Genomic DNA, 26,816 nt, shown 5'->3' on the forward strand with positions numbered 1-26,816 from the left:
CAAAGTCAATAAATATTCCCAGTAATTTTGGATTTGGATTGGATGGATGGGTGGGTGGATGGATGGGTGGATAGGATGAATGGACGGATGGATAATCTTGTAAACTAGAGGGTTCTACAGGTTAAGGCTCCAGACTCACCTGTCCATCCAGCAAGGCAGCGACAGTACCCCGTGGAGGGGTGGCACCCGTCGGCATGGCTACAGTCACAGCGCTCCCTACAGTCCATGCCATAGGTGCCATCCTGGAGAAAACCCAAAAGATGCCGTTTAGACTGATGTTTATTTTTTAATTGTAACTTCTTCTTTTTTACCCCTTTTTCTCCACAATTTCATGGTATTCAATTGGTAGATACAGTCTTGTCCCATCGCTGCAACTCCCGAACAGACTAGGGAGAGGCGAAGGTTGAGAGCCGTGCGTCCTCCGCACTGCTTCTTGACACAATTCCCGCTTAACCCGGAAGCCAGCCGCACCAATGTGTCGGAGGAAACACCGCACACCTGGCGATCGTGTCAGCGTGCACTGCACCCAGCCCGCCACAGGAGTTGCTAGAGCGCGATGGTACAAGAACATCACTACCGGCCAAACCCTCCCCTAATCCGGACGACGCTGGGCCAATTGTGCGCCGCCCCATGGGTCTCCCGGTTGCGGCCGGCTGCGACCAAGCCTGGACTCGAACCAGGACCTCTAGTGGCACAGCCTTAGACCACTGAACCACTCGGGAGGCCATCGACTGATGTTTTGACAGATTCTGCATACAACACACAGTATATTTGGTAAACGTTGTGCATGTACATTAGGCAGCCTTTCCCAGTCCTAGTCCCAGTCTCAGTCTCAGTCCCAGTCTCAGTCAGAGTCTCAGTCAGAGTCTCAGTCAGAGTCTCAGTCAGAGTCTCAGTCCCAGTCTCAGTCCCAGTCTCAGTCTCAGTCTCAGTCCCAGTCTCAGTCCCAGTCCCAGTCTCAGTCCCAGTCTCAGTCAGAGTCTCAGTCCCAGTCCCAGTCTCAGTCCCAGTCCCAGTCTCAGTCCCAGTCAGTCTCAGTCCCAGTCTCAGTCCCAGTCCCAGTCTCAGTCCCAGTCCCAGTCTCAGTCTCAGTCCCAGTCTCAGTCCCAGTCTCAGTCCCAGTCTCAGTCCCAGTCCCAGTCTCAGTCCCAGTCCCAGTCCCAGTCCCAGTCTCAGTCCCAGTCCCAGTCCCAGTCCCAGTCTCAGTCCCAGTCAGTCTCAGTCCCAGTCAGTCAGTCCCAGTCAGTCAGTCTCAGTCCCAGTCCCAGTCAGTCCCAGTCCCAGTCCCAGTCCCAGTCTCAGTCCCAGTCCCAGTCTCAGTCCCAGTCTCAGTCTCAGTCCCAGTCTCAGTCCCAGTCAGTCAGTCCCAGTCCCAGTCCCAGTCCCAGTCTCAGTCCCAGTCCCAGTCTCAGTCCCAGTCTCAGTCCCAGTCCTCAGTCCCAGTCTCAGTCCCAGTCTCAGTCCCAGTCTCAGTCCCAGTCCCAGTCCCAGTCCCAGTCCCAGTCTCAGTCCCAGTCTCAGTCCAGTCTCAGTCAGTCTCAGTCTCAGTCCCAGTCTCAGTCAGTCAGTCCCAGTCTCAGTCCCAGTCCCAGTCCCAGTCCCAGTCTCAGTCCCAGTCAGTCAGTCCCAGTCTCAGTCCCAGTCCCAGTCCCAGTCTCAGTCTCAGTCCCAGTCTCAGTCCCAGTCTCAGTCTCAGTCCCAGTCTCAGTCTCAGTCCCAGTCCCAGTCCAGTCTCAGTCTCAGTCTCAGTCCCAGTCCCAGTCAGTCAGTCCCAGTCTCAGTCCCAGTCCAGTCCCAGTCCCAGTCCCAGTCCAGTCTCAGTCCCAGTCCCAGTCCTCAGTCCCAGTCTCAGTCCCAGTCAGTCCAGTCTCAGTCCCAGTCCCAGTCCCAGTCCCAGTCAGTCTCAGTCAGTCAGTCCCAGTCCAGTCCCAGTCCCAGTCTCAGTCTCAGTCCCAGTCTCAGTCCCAGTCCCAGTCAGTCAGTCCCAGTCCCAGTCCCAGTCAGTCTCAGTCCCAGTCCCAGTCCCAGTCAGTCCAGTCCCTCAGTCCCAGTCAGTCCCAGTCCCAGTCCCAGTCAGTCCCAGTCAGTCAGTCAGTCCAGTCCCAGTCAGTCTCAGTCCCAGTCTCCAGTCCCAGTCCCAGTCCCAGTCCCAGTCCCAGTCCAGTCTCAGTCCAGTCCCAGTCCCAGTCTCAGTCAGTCCAGTCCCAGTCTCAGTCTCAGTCCCAGTCCCAGTCCCAGTCCCAGTCCAGTCCCAGTCCCAGTCCCAGTCAGTCCAGTCCCCCAGTCCCAGTCTCAGTCCCAGTTGTCCCAGTCCCAGTCCCAGTCCCAGTCCCAGTTTTGTTTCAGGTGCAGCCTGATGTCTTTTCATTAATTTCAATCAACACTATCGGCACATCTATTTATTATGGCTATTACGTTAGCGACTAAAACATTAGCTATTAAAATAAGATCCAACAATAATATCAAGGACCTAGATATCCAGGGCTTAAAAACAAAGGTGTCATTGTACGCTGATGATTCATATTCTGTTTTAAATCTACAATTTGGATCCCTCAACAGCCTCATAGAGGATCTAGATACTTTTTCTAACCTCTCTGGATCACGACCAAATTATAATAAGTGTACTATATTATTTATTGGATTACTAAAAAATACAACTTCTACATTACCGTGTTGGTCTTCACGTTGAAGTGGGCATACTTGGTATTCATCTCAAAACAATACAAATACAAATGTATTGTAGTGAGATAATTTCATTCTTTTGAGATGATAGAAAGTTAATAGAAAGTTGGCAAAAATAGATATGATCTTGCTACCTTGAAAAGGAAAATACCTGTCTATTTGTGGCAAAATTACTCTGATGAACTCTTTAGTCATATCCCAGTTTCTCTATTTGCATATGGCCTTGCCTACACCCAGAGACTTGTTTTTTAAATTATACGAGCAAAGAATATGACATTTTATTTGAAATGGCAAGCCAGACAAAATTAAACAGGCCTATTTATATAATGAATATGAATTCTGGGGCAGAAATGATTAAATATTAAAGCATTAGACCTCTCACTAAAGGCTTCAGTCATACAAAAGTTATACTTAAATTCAAACTGGTTCTCTAGCAGATTAGTAAGAATGTTTCACCCCTTGTTCAAGAATGACCTTTTCCCCTTTATTCAGATTACAACCTTAAACTTTCAGTTATTTGAAAATGAAATGAGCTCTAAAATATCACTATTTTTAAAACAAGCCAGAGAATTTGGTTGCAATTTCAGTTTAATCCACCAGAAAAGGCCGAACAAATATTATGGTTAAACTCAAATATACTAATTGATTAAAAATACATATTTTTGGACAAATGTTTAAAAAAGGTATTATCTTTGTAAATGATATCATAAATAGGACAGGTGTAGTTATGTCACACATGCAGGAAACAAAAATATATTGAAATGTCTGCTCTACTCAAAAATACCAACTATTCTGAGCATTACCGCAATAATGGAAGAGGCAAGTGGAAAGGGGAGAAAGTAAGGAACTTGTCTGCATTAAAGACCAAAATTGGCTAAAGAAAACTGTGATAAATAAAAAAGTATGCCAGTTTCAATTAAGGACCAAAAAACTTAGATTGTAAAATAGTTGGGAAGAGATTTTCGATAATTCCATGGCACATGGTTTATGAACTGATACACAAAACAACACTGGATTCAAAATGCAGAGTTTTTCAATTAAATGTATAATACAATCATTCTTGCAACCAATGTTATATATTATTTGACCCCTTTTTCATGGTATCCAATCTGTAGTTACAGTCCTGTCGCTGTAACTCCCGTACGGACTCGGGAGAGGCGAAGGTCGAGAACCGTGCGTACTCCGAAACACAACCCAGCCAAGCCGCACTGCTTCTTGACACAACAACCACTTAACCCGGAAGCCAGCCGGAGTCACTGGCGCGCAATGGGACAGAAACATCCCTGCCAGCCAAACCCTCCCCTAACCCGGACAATGCTGGGCCAATTGTGCGCCACTGTCATGGCTGGCTGCGACAGAGCCGTAGACCACTGTGCTACTCGGGAGGCCCAACCAATAGAATGTTATATACAGTACAAGTCAAAAGTTTGGACACACTCATTCAGGTGTTTTTCTTTATTGTGCTTGATGTTCTTTTGCGACTGCACTTGAAGAAACTTTCAAAGTTCTTGAAATGTTCCAGGTTTACTGACCTTCATGTCTTAAAGTAATGATGGACTATAATTTCTCTTTGCTTATTTGAGCTGTTCAAGGCGCATCTGTTAATTTAAATGCATTCCAGGTGACTACCTCATGAAGCTGGTTGAGAGAGTGCCAAGAGTGTGCAGAGCTGTCATCAAGGCAAAGGGTGGATACTTTGAAGAATCTAAAATCTAAAATATATTTTGATTTGTTTAACACTTTTTTTGGTTACTACATGATTCCATATGTGTTATTTCGTAGTTTTGATGTCTTATTATTCTACAATGTAGAAAATAGTAAAAATAAAGAAAAATGAGTCGGGTCTGTCCAAACTTTTGACTTGTACTGTATATATAATATATATATTTACGAAAAAATATAGGGGATTGGAAATGATGCAGAAAATAAATGGTGTTGAAATCCGTTTAAGCAAACACTAGCTCACCCAGGACTACTCCTATGATTTGGTAAGCTTATTTCATGTGTGTTCAATAAAGACTGTTTTCATCCTCACAAGATTAAACCAGTGTCCTGGAAAACTCCTGAAACTATGGACCTCGGAAGGCAAAACTGCCGATATGAATTATACTGTATGGTATTTCACACTGAGTACTGAGTACTTGTGATGCGTTCTATTAATGGACACTAACATTAAACATCTGAGTGAAATATTTGTTATGTTTGATTCATTCCACATTTCACTGTATCTGCTTTAAATCTTAATTTGACCTCCTCCATCATCACCACCTTGTTTGAAACTACCATTAAACTGGTATATGGCTTTGTATGCAGATATAAGAACAAATCCTCTAGATTTGGAGCTTCTCGACACCACGCTATTGGGAAAAGAGTCTTAATCCACCAACTCCTGACTTCCTGAATGGCAAGTAGCTCTTGGAAGAGGGTGGATTTGCTAAATCATTACAGAAAGCTGTGGATCAAAGGACTAGCGCTTAGCATAGCATGTGACTGCTCAAGACTCCACCGCAAGTGCTAGAGCTGCAGTTTCTTCAAGGGAGCAATTGGCCACGAAACACACTTTCACAAGTTTCACATTTGCGAGTTTCCAATGCAAATTGGCTGTAAGAATGCTGCTCAAGTTCTATGGAGGTCAGAGTCAGTGTGATGCAGTTGTTCATTTGTAAATCGGGAGATGTCGGAAACAAAAAGTTAGGGCAAGAGGGGAGTGACCTGGGGAGTTCTGAGGTACTGGGGAAAAAAATCACCTTTATAATACATTTCATGGTATTTGCGTAGTGACATAGAGCAGTACAGTAGAGGCACTTGGAAAAGTTGCACACTTTGGGAACATTTTAAGTAGACTAGGGTCTGGGAAAAATGTGGCCTTTTCTAAACACATTTCATTCAATTCTATGTCATTTTACATGACTGGAGACTTTAGCAGAATCTTTTTTAATACAGCAGAAATTATGGAAATGACAGGTTACTTTGACACTGACAAACTGAGAATCTGAGATCAGTGAAAATGACCTTGTCTTGAATCCATCAATAGCCTATCTCTAGGTGTGTGGAGACACATACTGTAGGCTACAATATGAGGAGGGAGTTAAAAATGCCTTCCAGTTTCACTGACTGACCCAATGATGCGCAGCTCACTTGCTGGTGATGCTTTGTGGCAAAAGCCCCTCTCTCTGTCTCTCTCTCTCTCTCTCTCTTTAGTAAAACAACATTTGGAAGTTGATCAATCAGCATAATCTTAGCTTTTCAGCAGGAGCCATTTGCTTTCCAACCTGTGTTTTCCCTCGATTGTATTTGAAATATTGAGAAAGGGCTGTTTTGTCTGCATTATGTTTTTTCACCGACAGATTTGCTGTGAGTTCCCGACTGTTGGCAGATTTGCTGTGAGTTCCCGACTGTTGGCAGATTTGCTGCGAGTTCCCGACTGTTGGCAGATTTGCTGCGAGTTCCTGACTGTTGGCAGATTTGCTGTGAGTTCCCGACTGTTGGCAGATTTGCTGCGAGTTCCCGACTGTTGGCAGATTTGCTGCGAGTTCCCGACTGTTGGCAGATTTGCTGCGAGTTCCCGACTGTTGGCAGATTTGCTGCGGGTTCCCGACTGTTGGCAGTCTATAGTTAGGCTATTTAAAAACATAAGCTATTGATCTGTGGCTACATCATAGTTATTCTCATGGTGTAGTTGGCTATTCTGAATGATTTCATCAACAGATAGCAGCATTTCTATAACTTTGGCAAATGTATTTCAATTTATCAGGGGTGCTGCAGTTCCTTCAGAACCCTTCGTGCCGCTATGCTTCTATAAGTAAATAAAGGATGAAGTGCAACGTTGGAGAGATGAGAGTTGCAGGCTCATGTCTATCAGAAGAGAGAGAGATCATATAAAGTTAATCTAATTCTAGTTATGTGAGATACTGGTGCACTTCTCACACAGCCACGGCCCAGCCACCATAAACCCGGTACGGCACAACCCGAACTCTTAGAATATTAGGCCGGGCTGAAAATCTACTTTTTCCCATAACGTTTTTTTTGGGGGGCAGGAGAATTAACGAAGAGGACACTCAAATGAACTTAGATTGCTTTAATTATAATATTTACGTAGAAAAAAGTACATTATTTTAAATGCCTAGAGAGGTACAGGATCCAAATAGGTACTAGAACAAAACATTCCAAAACGGAGAGGTGCCCGATTCTGTTCCGGCAGGATCAAGCTCAAATTAAGCACTGGTGTGATGTATATCTAACTGTGCATATTGTAGTTCACAGATCCCTATCAAAGCCAGCATTGTACGCAATGTATCTAGAGTGTTCTGTGGTTTGATCTTATCAAAGCTTTCACCACCTTTTTCCCCAACTGAAATTAAGTTGAGATAATAATATATATGCCTATTACGTTGTACACATTCATCATAATATTATAGGAAGATAATAAGAGTGTTATAACCTATAAAGATGTCATCACTGTGCGACATGGGCGGGTGGGGGGGACAACATCACTCACCTGGCAGTGGAGGTCACACCTCTCACCCCTCCAGCCGGGGGCACAGGTGCACTGTCCGTTGAGGGCGTTGCAGGCGCCCCCGTTGCCACACATACAGGTGAGGTTACACCCCAGCCCCCATGTGCCACTGGGGCAGTTGATGGAGCAGTGCACTCCGTGCCAACCTGGAAGGGGGAGAAGACATTTTGAACATCAACATAGTTTAACAGAGGAGTAGTCAATTTCTCTCGAATGAACTAGTGTCTACAGTTATGCTTGTAAATCTTTAATTGAGAATATGAATTGGTCCCCAAAGAGTCGTACCCAAATGCCACTGCATAAGTAGAATGATCCAGCAGATCCACAAATTACAAATTAAGTTTTGCTTTCATATGTAAGTTAAGATTTCTACTGCAGTTCTACTGTATTTTTACTATATTCTACTGTATTCTACTGCATTTCTACTTTATTTCTACTGCTTTTTTACTTTATTCTACTGTATTTCTACTATATTCTGCTGTATTTCTACTGTATTTCTACTATATTCTATTGTATTTCTACTGTATTTCTACTACATTCTATTGTATTTCTACTGTATTTCTACTACATTCTATTGTATTTCTACTGTATTTCTACTATATTCTATTGTATTTCTACTGTATTTCTACTACATTCTATTGTATTTCTACTGTATTTCTACTGTATGTGCTCCTTGAATGGGCTAGCCTTACACACACAGAATTCCCTGGTGTAAGCAGCCTACCTGCTTTACAGGAGCAGGCTCCATCCACTGAAGAGCACTGTGCCCCGTTCTTACAGCCACACGTGGCAGAGCAGTTGATCCCGTGGGTCCCTGATGGGCAGGCTGTGGAACAGTCGGACCCCTGCAATGGAAATACTGTTAGCATTCCTGTACTATAGTTTAGTTGATTTTGTGTTATTCATCATACGTGGTAAGTGGGTCGTGTTCAGGGAGGCATACCGTAGAAAACATTTCATAACATTTTCTCCTTATTGAACATGACCCAGGTAACATCACAATGGAATTACGAGTGAATACTGTCTGTTAGACAGTCTGTTAGAATGCTCAAGACTAAGTCAGTCCAATCCTTGGACCTTCTTACAATTCCAAGTATACACCACCTTAATAAAGTCAACTGTTACTTCTTCAGAACACAATGTATAATCAATAATGTTATGAATGATTTAGGCTACTGTAGCATTATTAGACTGGACATGGAGTATATTACCACTCATTAGCCTTCATAACCTTTCACAGAGCCTTTCTAGACCCCTCATAGTGGCTTTACCTTGAAGCCAGGAGCGCAGATGCACTCCCCGGTCACGCTGTGGCAGTCGGCACCATTCTGGCATTGGCACACTTGCTGGCACGACTCGCCGAAGAAGCCGGGTGTACACGTCTCATTACAGTAGGTCCCCGACCAGCCAGGCTGGCACGAGCACTCGCCAGACATCGGGTGGCAGCTGGGCACAAAACAGGGAGACAAAAGAGGACAATGGACTGTCATTGATATCATCGGATAACTCTGTTGTGACATCTTGTCTGGACACCAAGTACGCCAACACTCAAATGTGAATCTAGCTAATAAACGACTAGCATATTAATAATGTATAAGACATTTTTTTATGTTTGTTTTGCCAAATTACTTTAGTGTCTTATTTATTTGGGTTGTGTTTACGCTTGGTAAATATCTAAGGAAAATAGAAGTACCCTATAGAGCATGGGAAAATGTAACAATACCGTATCATTGTAATAACAGAAAACAGTCAATGACCGTTTGACTTTTCACATGAAACCTCTGTATATCAAATCAAATATACACTGTATACTGGGTTGAAACAACTACACAAACTAAAGAGAGAACATGAAGTGCAAAGTGCCTTAAATGTGTAATATAAGGAAACCAAGGCATAGGAATACGTTCATTACATCTATACCTCTCACTTTACCCCCATGTTCAAATAAAAAAACATATGGAAAAGCTCTGTATGTCATTAATGTAAGTGTGTCAATAAAGTTCTCATGAATGAATCAGCTTTTCGGATACAGATTTAAAACCATAGAGCTAGAAAGAGGGCTCTGGACAAATAAAACCCGTTTTAACATGGATATTGCCATTGAGGGCTTCCACTATTTTAAAGTAGTCTACTGGATGGGTATTCCTATGGGTTGGGAGGGATCAGCCAATGATCAGAGCATTGTCTTCTTCTTCAAATTGAGCTAGCCCTCAATGGCACCGCCCATGCTGTCACAGAAGCCACTATAGCACAGATACAAAGTAAGTCCTCTTTGTACCTCTATGGTTCAACCCATAAAGTAATTGGTTTAAACATTTCTACTGGTACTGAATAGTAATGACACAGGCTCTAAAACTTTCCAGCTTTGCATATACTGTAGGTAATTGTGTCAATATTTTTTTTTCTCTCTAAATGAATCAATTCCTCAGAGATCAAGTTCAAACCATACAGTCATTGGTTCAAACATTTATTTTAGTACTTAACACAACACTAATTAAACAGAACATCTCCAGAACTTTCTCCAAATGCCCTCACAGGAGGCGGGATTAAACAATGTAACAGCCGGGGCGGGTTTGCTGCATGCACATGTGGCACAATACCGTTGTTGCCGTGGTACCTGTTTGAGTAGCAGCTGCTCCTACCTGACACAGCAGCCCCATTGAGACAGAGCAGAGCAGCTGTCCCCCTCACAACACATGGAGCCTGCCAGCTGTGCCAGTTTGTCTAATACACAGGCAGTGGCACAATGGAGAACTGTCTGACTCCCCTCCGACCCACCCAGCTACCCGCCGCGCACACACACACACACACGCACGCACGCAACACACACACACACACACACACACACACACACACACACACACACACACACACACACACACACACACACACACACCCAGACACTTTGAATGACATCCAACAGTCTTGTTAAACTTTGAATCATTAATGTTACTGTAGTACAATCAATATACTGTGAGAGGTGTAGGGCTGAATAAAACAATTCAATGATAGATTCTTAATTTGTGTGGCTCAATTGGTGGAGCATGATAATGGTTGTGAGTAGTGTAATTAGTGCAAGGATAATTACATTATCCTCATAGGATGATCACCATTATAGATTAGAGCATGATTATAGAATGTCCATTCTAGAATGATGTCAGGGATAATTACTTTATCCTTATAGGATGATCTGCATTATTGATTAGAGCATGATTCTAAAATGTCCATTCTAGAATGATCTCAGGGATAACTACATTATCCTTATAGGATGATCTCCATTATAGATTAGAGCATGATTATAGAATGTCCATTCTAGAATGATCTCAGGGATAATCACATTATCCTTATAGGATGATCTCCATTATAGATTAGAGCATGCTTATAGAATGTCCATTCTAGAATGATCTCAGGGATAATCACATTATCCTTATAGGATGATCTCCATTATAGATTAGAGCATGATTATAGAATGTCCATTCTAGAATGATCTCAGGGATAATCACATTATCCTTATAGGATGATCTCCATTATAGATTAGAGCATGATTATAGAATGTCCATTCTAGAATGATCTCAGGGATAATCACATTATCCTTATAGGATGATCTCCATTATATTAGAGCATGCTTCTAGAATTAAGCAATAAGGCCCAGGGGGGTGTGGTATATGACCAATATGGCTAAGGGCTATTGTTTCGAGGGACACAACACGGAGTGCGTGGATACAGCCCTTAGCCTTCGTATATTGCCCATATACCACAAAACCCTGAGGTGCCATATTGCTATTATAAACTGGTTACCAAGGTAATTAGAGCAGTAAAAAGAAATGTTCGACCCACCCAGTTTATAATGTTAATTCTAGAATGAGCTCCGGGATAATGTAATATACTGTGTTGTGTTGTATGTACTGCAACGTATATCGTATCATATGTGCCAATGAGTGGGTATTACCTGCGTGTGTTCTCGGCGTGGCAGGGACACCTCTTGTCACACTTGAGGCCATAGTGTCCCTCGGGACAGAGGCGCACCTCGCACATCTCCCCCGTGTAGCCCGGTTCACACAGACACGCGCCACTGATGTGGTAGCACTTGGCTCCGTTCTCACAGCGACACGTCTGGCGGCAGGACACGCCAAATGTACCCACCGGGCACTCTTCCTGGCACCTGGGGAGAAGGGCGATGGATCAATTCAATTCATTTCAAATAACTTTCTTTTTCCTGTGAGGGAACTTCTTGACTACTGCTCAAGGCCAGGTTTAAGGATAGTGTTTCTGTACATACTGCAACACACTGCAAGTGGGGACATAATGTGACTAATACTGTGACACATTGCACCGAATGTGGATCTCTCGTTCGTCTACTGATCCTTCAGTATGACATTTTCACGCCATTCTACATGTAAAACTGGTTTGCAACTACTCTCTGCAGGCAAACGCTATTTTGGTGTGTTCAAGCCCATACAGATGTATGATCGTAATTTGATCACTATTTTGTTGTTGAGAATTTTCCTGCATAGCCCCGGGCTGTGCCACAACCGGCTGTGGCCGGGAGTCCCATAGGATGGAGCACAATTGTCCCAGCGTCGTCCGGGTTAGGAGAGCGCTTGGCCTGGGGAGCTTTACTTGGCTCATCGCACTCTAGCCGGGTGCCTGCAGGCTGTCGCCAGTTGAACGGTGTTTCCTCAGACACATTGGTACGGCTGGCTTCCAGGTTAAGCTCGGGGGGTGTTAAAGATCCCGGTTAGGCGGGTCATGCTTCAAGGACGCATGACTCTATCTTTGCCTCTCGCGAGCCCGTTGAGGAGTTGCAGCGATGAGACAAGATCGAAATTGGGGAGAAAAAAGGGGTAAAATACCAAAAATATAGAGAGAGAAAAAACACTACACAGTAAGACACACTGTGCACATTGTTCACATATTTCTAAATATGCTTCAACTTTCCAGGAAGAACAGAGCCATTACAGGAGCAACAGTGTTCAGCAATTGTGTCTAATTGCTATGAAAAGCAGGCGATTTGTAAACACACTGTTCAAAATTCAATATCATAGGTATCTGGTACCGATCACTGATTATAGATATTAGTTTAAAAAATCAAGCTTTGTTTATGACATAGGTGGCCGGCAGGTATGCTGAAAGCATGTTGCAATAGCACAATATCAGGGAGAGGAGAATGGATAGTATCAAGGTCAGAAAGGACACACATGGAAACCAGCTGAGAACAACTGAACGGAATTGTTTTTGACAGTTGAATTCATATGGAATGTGACACATGAATCCCACTAACAGCACTACTTCTGTCTTACTTTCCAGATTATTCTAAAGGGACCACTGCATACTATATATTTTTATACTAATTTTTATTATTTCTCTCTCTCTCTCTCTCTCTCTCTCTCTCTCTCTCTCTCTCTCTCTCTCTCTCTCTCTCTCTCCTTATTTCATTCATTATTTAAGCATGATTTGTGTGTGTGTTGTTTTGTGAGTCAGACCAAGACCGAAGCTGTTTACACACACACACACACACACACACACACACACACACACACACACACACACACACACACACACACACACACACACACACGCAAACACACACACACATAAACACACATTCACATGCACGCACACACAGCCCCAAAACCCAGGTAACACTGTAATATACTGAAAATTCCTTTTACAACACAGAGGACACCAGCCTGCCGAACAAAATCCCCAAATGTCCTTCCATTCCCGAGTCATATCCATAATATCATTCCCACATTCCATCACCATTGGCTAAGTGAGCAGACTGAGCACTGGTCTCCTTCATTTTCAGTTGTTGATATCCCTCTATCTCCCTAGGGGACTGGGTACTACACTATACCCTCTCAACCCTATCTATCTCACTCAGGGAAGCTAAGGGGCAATCTTAGCAAAGTTAGCATTCTCTAGTGCTAGCAGCCTTAATGGTCTTAGCAGTGTTAGCATCGCCCCGACCACTCATAATGCATGGAGCTGTCACATTAAACAGGATTCAAAGTATGCCGATAGGACACGCTCATTCATTTGCCCGACAGATGGCGTGTGTCAAAGATATGAAGTCACAAAGCAACAGCAACTACAGTACAACACTAGGGGCAGCTGAGAGGATTGTGTGGAAGACACATGGGAACGAACTTAACTTTACATGAAGTGTCCTGTTGATGGTATGCTACAGGGTAAACCCAAGAAAGCACCCTGGTATTAGTAGAATATACTGTATAAGTGCATAATATCTTTAACTCTGCGTTGTTGGAAAAGGACCATTTCACTGTTAGTCTACCCCTGTTATTTACCTGTGACCAACAACAATGTTCTAGTGAGACTTGGGAACTAAGTTAACTAACTGTTCACTTTAGATGAAGTGTCCTGTTTGTGATATGCTACAGGATATACCAAACAATGCAATGCACCCTGTGTCGTATATACTGTAAGTTAATCAAGTGTATACTGTACTGTTGGGAATAAGGGGCTATATGGGGTCAATTAATGTGAGACGTGGTAAACGTTACCCTCCCACACCAGAGGGGGCTGGTGGGTGGAGATATAGAAGGAAACACTCATAGTAACGGCTGGGATGGAATAGATGCTAAGGTATCAATCACGTTTCCATGGTTTCCATGGTTTCCATGGTCTATATGTTTTCCATGGTCTACATGATTCCATGGTCTACATGGTTTCCATTGTCTACACATGGTTTCCATGGATTACACATGGTTTCTATTGTCTACACATGGTTTCCATGGATTACACATGGTTTCCATTGTCTACACATTGTTTCCATGGTCTACACATTGTTTCCATGGTCTACATGGTTTCCATGGTCTACATGGTTTCCATGGTCTACACATTGTTTCCATGGTCTACATGGTTTCCATGGTCTACATGGTTTCCATGGTCTACATGGTTTCCATGGTCTACATGGTTTCCATGGTCTAAACATGGTTTCCATGGTCTACATGGTTTCCATGGTCTACACATGGTTTCCATGGTCTACATGGTTTCCATGGTCTACATGGTTTCCATGGTCTACACATGGTTTCCATGGTCTACACATGGTTTCCATGGTCTACACATAGTTTCCATGGTCTACACATGGTTTCCATGGATTACACATGGTTTCCATGGTCTACACATGGTTTCCATGGTCTACACATGGTTTCCATGGTCTACATGGTTTCCATGGTCTACACATTGTTTCCATGGTCAACATGGTTTCCATGGTCTACACATGGTTTCCATGGTCTACATGGTTTCCATGGTCTACATGGTTTCCATGGTCTACATGGTTTCCATGGTCTACACATGGTTTCCATGGTCTACATAGTTTCCATGGTCTACATGGTTTCCATGGTCTACATGGTTTCCATGGTCTACACATTGTTTCCATGGTCAACATGGTTTCCGTGGTCTACATGGTTTCCATTGTCTACATGGTTTCCATGGTCTACACATGGTTTCCATGGTCAGCATGTTTCCATGCATTTGATATCTTTCCATTTATTCCAACACAACCATGACAATGAGCATGTCCTCTGATGTCTCCGCCCAACAACCACCACTGTCCTACACAGCTGAATGGATGTAGCGCGATTGCTGTGCTGAAATCTGATAAAAGTATTGGAGCTTACAGTCATGGCCAAAGGTTTTGCGAATGACACAAATATTAATTTTCACAAAGTCTGCTGCCTCAGTGTCTTCAGATATTTTTGTCAGATGTTACTATGGAATACTGAAGTATAATTACAAGCATTTCATAAGTGTCAAAGGCTTTCATTGACAATTACATGAAGTTGATGCAAAGAGTTAATATTTGCAGTGTTGACCCTTCTTTTTTAAGACCTCTGCAATCGGCCCTGGCATGCTGTCAATTAACTTCTGGGCCACATCCTGACTGATGGCAGCCCATTCTTGCATAATCAATGTTTGGAGTTTGTCAGATTTTGTTGGTTTTTGTTTGTCCACCCACCTCTTGAGGATTGACCACAAGTTATCAATGGGATTAAGGTCTGGGGAGTTTCCTGGCCATGGACCCAAAATATCAACGTTTTGTTCCCCGAGCCACTTAGTTATCACTTTTGCCTTATGGCAAGGTGCTCCATCATGCTGGAAAAGGCATTGTTCGTCACCAAACTGTTCCTGGATGGTTGGGAGAAGTTGCTCTCGGAGGATGTGTTGGTACCATTCTTTATTCATGGCTTTGTTCTTAGGCAAAATTGTGAATGAGCCCACTCCCTTGGCTGAGAAGCAACCCCACACATGAATGGTCTCAGGATGCTTTACTGTTGGCATGACGCAGGACTGATGGTAGCGCTCACCTTGTCTTCTCCGGACAAGCTTTTTCCGGATGCCCCAAATAATCGGAAAGGGGATTCATCAGAGAAAATGACTTTACCCCAGTCCTCAGCAGTCCAATCCCTGTACCTTTTGCAGAACATCAGTCTGTCCCTGATGTTTTTCCTGGAGAAAAGTGTCTTCTTTGCTGCCCTTCTTGACACCAGGCCATACTCCAAAAGTCTTCGCCTCACTGTGCGTGCAGATGCACTCACACCTGCCTGCTGCCATTTCTGAGCAAGCTCTGTACTGGCGGTGCCCCGATCCCGCAGCTGAATCAACTTTAGGAGACGGTCCTGGCGCTTGCTGGACTTTCTTGGGTGCCCTGAAGCCTTCTTCACAACAATTGAACTGCTCTCCTTGAAGTTCTTGATGATCCGATAAATGGTTGATTTAGGTGCAATCTTACTGGCAGCAATATCCTTGCCTGTGAAGCTCTTTTTGATGACGGCATGTGTTTCCTTCCAGGTAAACATGGTTCACAGAGTAAGAACAATGATTCCAAGCACCACCCTCCTTTTGAAGCTTCCAGTTTGTTATTCGAACTCAATCAGCATGACAGAGTGATCTCCAGCCTTGTCCTCGTCAACACTCACACCTGTGTTAACGAGAGAATCACTGACATGATGTCTGCTGGTCCTTTTGTGGCAGGGCTGAAATGCAGTGGAAATGTTTTGGGGGGGATTCAGTTCATTTGCATGGCAAAGAGGGACTTTGCAATTAATTGCAATTCATCTGATCACTCTTCGTAACATCTGGAGTATATTCAAATTACCATCATACAAACTGAGGCAGCAGACTTTGTGAAAATTAATATTTGTGTCATTCTCAAAACTTTTGGCCACGACTGTATACTTAATGGAATTTACTATTTACAATTGCAATTTACTATTGCAATAAATTGACAGTGGACCTGGCGAGTCACTCCACCCACTCACTTAACTCCACAAAATAACACACATCGCCTCATCCCTCCCTACCTCCCTCCCCACCCAACCATTAACATTACATTGATATCTAAGTTTTTTAGCAGATGCTCTAATCCAGAACGACTAACAGTCTGGGTTTCCATCCCTCCATCAATTAACTAGCATGGCCTAGTCTGGGTGTCTATCCCTCCATCAATTAACTAGCATGGCCTAGTCTGGGTGTCCATCCCTCCATCAATTAACTAACATGGCCTAGTCTGGGTTTCCATCGCTCCATCATTGAACTAGCATGGCCTAGTCTGGGTTTCCATCCCTACATCATTGAACTAGCATGGCCTAGTCTGGGTTTCCATCCCTCCATCATTGAACTAGCATGGCCTAGTCTGGGTTTCCATCCCTACATCATTGAACTAGCATGGCCTAGTCTGGGTTTCCATCCCTACATCAATTAACTTGCATGGCCTAGTCTGGGTTTCCAGCCATCCATCATTGAACTAGCGTGGCCTAGTCTGGGTTTCCATCCCTCCATCAATGAACTAGCATGGCCTAGTCTGGGTTTCCATCCCTACATCAATTAACTAGCATGGCCTAGTCTGGGTTTCCAGCCATCCATCATTGAACTAGCGTGGCCTAGTCTGGGTGTCCATCCCTCCATCAATTAACTAGCATGGCCTAGTCTGGGTTTCCATCCCTCCATCCTTGAACTAGCATGGCCTAGACTGGGTTTCCATCCCTACATCATTGAACTAGCATGGCCTAGACTGGGTTTCCAGCAGGGTGTGGCTAGGCAGGCAGAACCACAGGCAGTGGCATGGTATACAGTACCGAGGTTTTGCCATGACGTCTGGTTTCCCTCGAACCCTTATTAACTCATAAAAGCTCACTTGCAGTGCTATTCCTGTAGGTTCACTGGGCTGGCTAAGTATATGGTGCGTCCCTCTCTGATAATGTTAATTATATGGACAAAGTCCTACTCTGTTGCAGGAACCAAAAACCTCTGATTGGAGCATGATTCATTGCTCTAAACTTTGAACTATACTCTTAGAAAAAAACATGCTATCTAGAATGTAAAATGATTCTTTGTACGTCTCTATGGGAGAACCCTTTGAAGAACACTTTTGGGTTCCATGTAGGACCCTTTCTACAGAAGATTCTACGTGGAACCAAAAAGGGTTCTCCCTGGAACAAAAAATGGTTCTCCTTTGGGGACAGCCGAAGAACTGTTTTGGAACCCTTTTTTTCTAAGAGTGTAGCTTGATTGAGCTTGCCTGGTACAATGGGAGCAATGGAATAGTCCCAAAAGTACAATCCACAGCCAACCATCTGGAACTCCAAACAGACTCGATCAAACGCTCAAAGCAGTTTAAAGAAAACAAGTACAATTTCAACCCAGGTCTTCTGAGGTCACAGTTGCTTGTTTGATTGTGTCAATACAAACATGTATAGTTGTTGTGAAAGTACTAGCTAAGCACACTTTCCTCATAGTGCTTTCAAGGAAAAGAGGATACAAGGAAGATTTACTGTCCTAGACGGTTTGGCTCAAGTCCAGCTCTGGCAGAGCAATGGGAGGGTCTCTCTAAGGAAGAAACTGAATAACAAAGAAAGTTTCCCACTCTAAATTACGCCCAGGATGCGTCCCGAATGGCACCCTGTTCCCTATATAGTGAACCCAATTGAAGCCCTGGTCAAAAGTAGCGCACTATAAAGGGAATAGGATGCCATTTGGGACGCATGACCAGCGCTTCATCCTCTTAGGAGGAGCCGACAGAAGCCTCAAGCGGCAGTAGTGCATGGGAGGGTCTCTCTTTCTATGAATTATATTTCTATGGTCTCTCCCCCACAGCTTCCTCAGGCATCGCCGGTCACTGGCTGCAGCCAGCCTGACAGGAAGCAGACAGACCACACGCATCATACTGGTCTGGAAGAGATCCACACCCCTGTGATCACACACACACACACAGACACACATGTGCGCACACACACAAATTCCCATTCACTTCCTTCCGCTCCCTTCATCCTCCCTGCAACCAGACTGTCACACACACACACACACACACACACACACACACACACACACACACACACACACACACACACACACACACACACACACACACACACACACACACACACACACACCTATGTCAGGGTTCCCCACCTTTCGGCCCACAGATCATTTTATTTGGCCCCCAAGTTTTCTGTGCAAAAAAAAAAGTGTTTTATTGTTGGACATAAAACACTGTAAAAAGGGGGACAGGGAGATGGGGTTTAGATCTTGGATAAGAGGAGGACAGGGAGATGGAACTGGGATAAGGCTAGAAAGTTTTTCCACAATTTTTATTTTGGTCATAAGGGTTGTTTTATTACCTAAAACTTGCAACGCACACACAAAAAAATCATATACAGTACCTTCCGAAAGTATTCAGACCCCTTGACTTTTTCCACATTTTGTTACGTTACAGCCTTATTGGATTAAATGTATTAAATTATTTTGTTTTCCTCACACAAAATACCCCATAATGACAAAGCAAAAATAGGTTTCTAGAATTTTTTGCAAATTTATTAAAAATAAATAACAGAAATACCTTATTTACATAACTATTCAGACTCTTTGCTATGAGACTCAAAATTGAGCTCAAGTGCATCCTGTTTCCATTGATCATCCTTAAGATGTATCTACAACTTGATCGGAGTCCACCTGTGATAAATTCAATTGATTGGACATAATTTGGAAAGGCACACACCTGTCTATATAAGGTCCCACAGTTGTCAGTGCATGTCAGAGCAAAAACAAGCCATGAGATTGTAGGAATTGTCCTTAGAGCTCCGAGACAGGATTGTGTCGAGGCACAGATCTGGGGAAGGGTACCAAAACAGTTTTGCAGCATTGAAGGTCCCCAAGAACACAGTGGCCGATATCATTCCGAAATGGAATCAGTTTGGAACCACCAAGACTCTTCCTAAAGCTGGCCTCCCGGCCAAACTGAGCAATCGGGAGAGAATGACCTTTGGACAGGGAGGTGACCAAGAACCCGATGGTCACTCTGACAGTGCTCCAGAGTTCTTCTGTGAGATTGGAGAACCTTCTAGAAAGACAACCATCTCTGCAGCACTCCACCAATCAGGCCTTTATGGTAGAGCGGCCAGACGGAAGCCACTCCTCAGTAAAATGCACATGACAACCACATGACAACCTGCTTGGAGGACTCTCTGACCATGAGAAACAAGATTCTCTGGTCTGATGAAACCAAGATTGAACTCTTTTTGGCCTGAATGCCAAGCGTCATGTCTGGAGAAAACCTGGCACCATCTGTATGATGAAGCATGGTGGTGTCAGCAGCAGGGAATGGGAGACTAGGCATGATCGAGGGAAAGATGAAGAGATCCTTGATGAAAACCTGCTCCAATGCACTCAGGACCTCAAACTGGGGCGAAGGTTCACCTTCCAACAGGATAACGACCCTAAGCTCACAGCCAAGACAACCCGGAGTGGCTTTGGGACAAGTCTCTGAATGTGGCCCAGCCAGAGTCTGGCCTTGAACCCGATCGAATATCTCTCAAGAGACCTGAAAATGGCTGTGCAGCGACGCTCCTCATCCAGCCTGACAGCGCTTGAGAGGGTCTTTAGAGAAGAATGGGAGAAATTCTCCAAATACAGGTGTGACAAGCTTGTAGCGTAATACCCAAGAAGACTCGTGGTTGTAATCGCTGCCAAAGGTGCTTCAACGAAGTACTGAGAAAAGGGTCTGAAAACTTATGTAAATGTGACATTTCAAGTTTTAAATATTTTTTTTTTAAACATTTGCAAACATTTCTAAAAATCTGTATTTGCTTCATCACTTTGGGGTATTGTGTGTAGATTGATGAGGAAAAAAACTATCGAATACATTTTAGAATAAGGCTGTAATGTAAGAAAATGTGGAAAAAGTCAAGGGGTCTGAATAGTTTTCAAATGCACTGTATTTAGTAAGGAATTCCACTTTAAAAAAGTGCTTACTACTTACAGTATTGGGTGGATATTTTTGTAAATTTTTTACTGTACTGGTCCCCCATGTGAATTGAACCCACAATGCTGGAATTTCAAGCTTCTTGCTCTACCAACTGAGCCACACAGGATCCCCACTTGATATGGATTAGTGCATATATACAGTATATATACTACCGTTCAAAAGGGGTCACTTAGAAATGTCCTTGTTTACCATGAAAACATACATGAAATGAGTTGCAAAATTAATAGGAAATACAGTCAAGACGTTGACAAGGTTATAAATAATGATTTTTAATTTAAATAATAATTGTATCCTTCAAACTTGGCTTTCGTCAAAGAATCCTCCATTTGCAGCAATTACAGCCTTGCAGACCTTTGGCATTCTAGTTGTCAATTTGTTGAGGTAATCTGAAGAGATTTCACCTCCCACAAGTTGGATTGGCTTGATGGGCACTTCTTACGTACCATACGGTCAAGCTGCTCCTACAAAAGCTCAATAGTGTTGAGATCCTTAAATAGTTCTTGCATACAGTAATTTGAAGCTGTGCTTTGGGTCATTGTCCTGTTGTAGCAGGAAATTGGCACCTATTAAGCGCCGTCCACAGGGTATGGCATGGCGTTGCAAAATGGAGTGATAGCCTTCCTTCTTCAAGATCCCTTTTACCCTGTACAAATCTCCCACTTTACCACCACCAAAGCACTCCCAAACCATCACATTGCCTCCACCATGTTTGACAGATGCCGTCAAGCATTCCTCCAGCATCTTTTCATTTTTTCTGAGTCTCACAAATGTTCTTCTTTGTTATCCGAACACCTCAAACTTAAATGTGTCTGTCCATCCACTGTCCAGTGTCTGTGTTCTTTTGCCCATCTTAATCTTTTCTTTTATTGGCCAGTCAGAGATATGGCTTTTTCTTTGCATCATTGCCTAGAAGGCCAGCATCCCAGAGTCGCCTCTTCACTGTTGACTTTGAGACTGGTGTTTTGTGGGTTGTTTTGTGATGCTGCCAGTTGAGGACTTGTGAGGCGTCTGTTTCTCAAACTAGACACTCTAATGTACTTGTCCTCTTGCTAAGTTGGGCCTCCCACTCCTCTTTCTATTCTGGTTAGGGCCATTTTGCACTGTTCTGTGAAGGGAGTAGTACACAGCGTTGTACGAGATCTTCAGTTTCTTGGCAATTTCACCCATGGAATAGCCTTAATTTCTCAGAACAAGAATAGACTGACAAGTTTCAGGTGAAAGTTCTTTGTTTCTGGCCATTTTGAGCCTGTAATCGAACCCACAAATGCTGATGATCCAGATACTCAACTAGTCTAAAGAAGGCCAGTTTTTTATTTATTCTTCAATCAGACAACAGTTTTCAGCTGTGCTAACATAATTGCAAAAGGGTTTTCTAATGACCAATTAGCCTTTTAAAATGATAAACTTGGATTAGCTAACACAACATGCCATTGGAACACAGGAGTGATGGTTGCTGATAATGGGCCTATGCAGATATTCCATAAAAAAATCACCTGTTTCCAGCTACAATAGTCATTTACAATATTAACAATGTCTGCACTGTATTTCTGATCAATTTGATGTTATTTTAATGGACAACAAAATGAGCTTTTCTTCCCGAAAACAAGGACATTTCGAAGTGACCCCAAACTTTTGAACGGTAGTGTATTTTATTATTTTTAAACCTCATGTATCAGGTTAATATCTAAAATTGGAAGTCCTGATAATACATGTATCATATCTGATGATCCAATATCAAATCACATTACATCACAGGTATGTTTGAGATAAGAGCAATCTAGACTGCTTTATTCCTTCATGTCATACTGTTTGTACTTGATTTTACCCTAATTGCTAAAGACGGACAATATTACTGTTAGGTTGCTGGGATAACGTGTGCACCACATTTGTCCAGTGGGTATTTATATTTTTCCAAGCCCTATTAAGTACAGTTGGCATCACTAGTTAATTGCTTGGCCTTGCCTGCTGCTTTCTCTCTCTCTGTCTCGCTCTCTCTCCCTGACCTTGTTATTGGTCTGGAGGGATCAATGGGACCGCTACAGTAGCAACAGATGGTATGCTACAGTCCCACTAACATATATAGACTTAATATAGGTCAAAGATGACACTTACCATTGAATTCCAATTCAGCCATCGCTGACTAATGTATACAACCAAGGGATTACTTATGCAGTGTTTGTTTATTACATTATAGTTGTATGTGATAGCCTGTTGCCTGAATTTCAAATATATTCTGCTTTGCAAAAATTGGGAAAAAGGCATGAACAGATATCCATGGACTAGGCTAGGGTTAGGAGTTTTTCTTGACCACATGACTCGACTAGTATGACACTGACCTGGCAAAAGAGTGGATCCTAGACAAACTGTTTTACTGAGTTTGACTGAATTGGAGCCATTTAGTGTAATGTCATGTCAAAATAATGTTTATTCTATTTCTTGCCTTTTGGGGGAGGTGAAGGGTGATTTCTCAATCCAGGGTTTGTGTTTGTTATTTTACCTTAACTTTCTTACAATGTTAAATAAAATAATAAATCAAGAAATCAAGAAAAAAAAGCCTGTCATGTCATAGTTTGGCATGGCTCAGTTTGGTTTGGCCTGGTCCAGCCTGTCTTACCGTTCTCCGGTGTAGCCTGGACTGCACAGACACTGTCCGCTGGAGGATACACACATCCCCCCGTTGTGACACTGACACTCCTGGGAACAGTTCCTCCCAAAGCGCCCCTCCGGACAAGGCTGGCCACACACTGTACCCTAAACACACACAGAACATTGAATGTGTCAGCACAATATCAACATCCCAGAGTAAATACAATATGTAGGCCATTATATCAATATCACATAACACATATCAATACATATGATGCAAAAAGAGGATGTGCACAATGTGGAGGCAGCTGAGGGGAGGACGGCTCATAATAATGGCTGGAACGGAGTGAATGGAATAAAACACATAGAAACCATGTTTTTGATGTATTTGATACCATTCCACTGATTCTGCTCCAGCCATTATTATGAGCCGTCCTCCCCAATTAATTTGCCACCAACCTCCTGTGATGTACATGGTGTCGTAGCTATCGACTCCTTGCAGTACCATTATATTATGACGTTATATTACTGTAAATGTCAATATGATAACATACAGTAATGCATGAGACTATCAAACATAATTTATGTGTGTGTATACCATCCATCCAGCGGGGCAGGAGCATTCTCCAGTGACATGGTGGCACACTCCTCCATTCTGGCAAGGGCATCTCTCCTCACACTGCTGTCCATGCTTCCCTGGTGGGCACAGGTCCTCACAACTATAGGACAAGAGGAGAAACATGAAATCTATCCTTACAGATTAAAGAAATGACAGAGTCAGAAACAAAAAGGGACTGATTAATTAATTATAATACAAATTCTGAAATTATGTCTTTCACAAGAACATCTCTTTCAAACCCTTTTTTGTCTTGAAGCACCCTAGCCACCGTTGTCAGAAACTAGCAGGTTCACGTACACTACCGGTCATAAGTTTTAGAACACCTACTCATTCAAGGGTTTTTCTTTATTTTTACTATTTTCTACATTGTAGACTAATAGTTTTGATGTTTTCACTTTGAAATAACACATATGGAATCATGTAGTAACCAAAAAGTGTTAAACATATATTTGAGATTGTTCAAATTGTCACGCCCTGAAATTAGAGATCCTTATTTATTCTCTATGTTTGGTTAGGTCAGGGTGTGACTCGGGTGGGAAAATCTATGTTTTCCATTTCTTTGTTGTTTTGCCGAGTGTGGTTCCCAATCAGAGGCAGCTGTCTATCGTTGTCTCTGATTGGGGATCATATATCAGTTGTGATTTTACCTTTGGGTTTTGTGGGGTGTTATTTTCTGTTTAGTGTCTGTGCCTGACGGAACTGTTCGCTTTCGTTTTTGGATTTGTTATTTTTGTTTGAGTGTTTCTTGTAAATAAATATCATGAACACTTTCCACGCTGAGCTTTGGTCCACTCTTCCTTCCACCGACGACGAGCGTTACAGAACACCCCACCAAAGAAGGACCAAGCAGCGTGGCCAGGAGGAAAGGACATGGGAGGAAATCCTGGAGGGGGAAGGACCCTGGACACAGGCCGGGGAGTATCGCCGTCCAAGGGAGCAGATGGAGGCAGCGAGAGCAGAACGGCGACTATACGAAGAGTTAGCTCAACGACGGAAGCACGAGAGGCAGCGAGAGCAGAACGGTGACTATACGAAGAGTTAGCTCAACGACGGAAGCACGAGAGGCAGCGAGAGCAGAACGGTGACTATACGAAGAGTTAGCTCAACGACGGAAGCACGAGAGGCAGCGAGAGCAGAACGGCGACTATACGAAGAGTTAGCTCAACGACGGAAGCACGAGAGGCAGCGAGAGCAGAACGGCGACTATACGAAGAGTTAGCTCAACGACGGAAGCACGAGAGGCAGCGAGAGCAGAACGGCGACTATACGAAGAGTTAGCTCAACGACAGAAGCACGAGAGGCAGCCCGCCAAAAATTGTGGGGGGGCACACAGGGAGATTGGCGGAGGTAGGGTTTAGACCTGAGCCAACACCCCGTGCTTACCGTGGGGAGCGTGTGACTGGTCAGGCACCGTGTTATGCGGTGATGCGCACGGTGTCTCCAGTGAGCATTCACAGGCCGGCATTTGCCGGGCGCAATTGGGCATCCAGCCAGGACGGGTTGTGCCAGCTCTACGCTCGAGACCTCTAATGCGCCTCCACGGCCCAGTGTAACCTGTGCCTGCTCCACGCAACAGGCTTCCAGTGCATCTCCCCAGTCCGGTGAGACCTGTTCCGGTTCCACGTACCAGGCCTCCAGTATGTCTCTCCAACCTGGTAAGCCCTGTGGCAGCTCCACGCACCAGGCTTCCAGTACGTCTCCTCAGTCCGGTGAGACCTGTTCCGGTTCCACGTACCAGGCCTCCAGTATGTCTCCCCAGCCTGGTAAGCCCTGTGGCAGCTCCACATACCAGGCCTCCAGTATGTCTCCCCAGCCTGGTAAGCCCTGTGGCAGCTCCACGCACCAGGCTTCCAGTACGTCTCCTCAGTCCGGTGAGACCTGTTCCGGCTCCACATACGACGCCTCCAGTGATGATCCATGGCCCGGAGCCTGTAGTGATGATCCATGGCACGAAGCCTCCAGTGATGATTCATGGCCCGGAGCCTGTAGTGATGATCTATGGCCCGGAGCCTGTAGTGATGATCCATGGCACGAAGCCTCCAGTGATGATTCATGGCCCGGAGCCTGTAGTGATGATCCATGGCACGAAGCCTCCAGTGATGATCCATGGCCCGGAGCCTGTAGTGATGATTCATGGCCCGGAGCCTGTAGTGATGATCCCATGGCACGAAGCCTCCAGTGATGATCCATGGCCCGGAGCCTGCAGTAGATGCCCACCCGGACCCTCCCCTATAGGTTCAGGTTTGCGGCCGGAGTCCGCACCTTTGGGGGGGGGGGTACTGTCACGCCCTGACCTTAGAGATCCTTATTTATTCTCTATGTTTGGTTAGGTCAGGATGTGACTCGGGTGGGAAAATCTATGTTTTCCATTTCTTTGTTGTTTTGCCGAATGTGGTTCCCAATCAGAGGCAGCTGTCTATCGTTGTCTCTGATTGGGGATCATATATCAGTTGTGATTTTACCTTTGGGTTTTGTGGGGTGTTATTTTCTGTTTAGTGTCTGTGCCTGACGGAACTGTTCGCTTTCGTTTTTGGATTTGTTATTTTTGTTTGAGTGTTTCTTGTAAATAAATATCATGAACACTTTCCACGCTGAGCTTTGGTCCACTCTTCCTTCCACCGACGACGAGCGTTACACAAATAGCCACCCTTCGCCTTGGTGACAGCTTTGCACCCTCTTGGCATTCTCTCAACCATCTTCATGAGGTAGTCACCTGGAATGCATTTCAATTAACAGGTGTACCTTCTTAAAAGTGAATTTGTGGAGATTCTTTCCTTCTTAACCTCTCTAGGTTACGTGGGACGCTAGCGTCCCATCTGGCCAACAACCAGTGAGATTGCAGAGCGCCAAATTCAATTACAGAAATGCTCATTATAAAAATTCAGAAAACAAAACAAGATGAACTTCTTGTTAAACCAACCACAGTGTCATATTTATAAAATGCTTTTTGGCAAAAGCATACCTAGCCCAGAACTTACCTAGCCCAGAACATAGCCCAGTTGACTATTATTACAAACAGTAACCAGCCAAGCAGAAGTGTTACAAAACTCAGAAATAGAGATCAAATTAATCTCTTACCTTTGATTATCTTCATATGGTGGCAATCAGAAGACATTCATTTACTCAAT

The 26,816-nt window shown here is 43.8% G+C and overlaps 1 protein-coding gene across 1 annotated transcript in view; it reads right to left on the bottom strand.

Annotated features, from left to right (window-relative positions):
- megf10 (multiple EGF-like-domains 10) overlaps positions 1–26,816 on the bottom strand; it is a 95,609-nt gene that overhangs the window by 14,547 nt on the left and 54,246 nt on the right. Inside the window, exons 7-13 of the mRNA XM_024381561.1 lie at positions 23,668–23,788; positions 23,098–23,234; positions 11,148–11,360; positions 8,470–8,644; positions 7,923–8,043; positions 7,181–7,344; positions 140–242 (exon numbers count right to left, since the gene is read on the bottom strand). Of these exons, the coding sequence (XP_024237329.1) occupies positions 140–242; positions 7,181–7,344; positions 7,923–8,043; positions 8,470–8,644; positions 11,148–11,360; positions 23,098–23,234; positions 23,668–23,788 (1,034 nt within the window). The remainder of the gene's footprint in view (positions 1–139; positions 243–7,180; positions 7,345–7,922; positions 8,044–8,469; positions 8,645–11,147; positions 11,361–23,097; positions 23,235–23,667; positions 23,789–26,816) is intronic.

Source organism: Oncorhynchus tshawytscha, linkage group LG20 (assembly GCF_018296145.1).
Source record: "Oncorhynchus tshawytscha isolate Ot180627B linkage group LG20, Otsh_v2.0, whole genome shotgun sequence".
NCBI classification, from domain to species: Eukaryota; Metazoa; Chordata; class Actinopteri; order Salmoniformes; family Salmonidae; genus Oncorhynchus; species Oncorhynchus tshawytscha.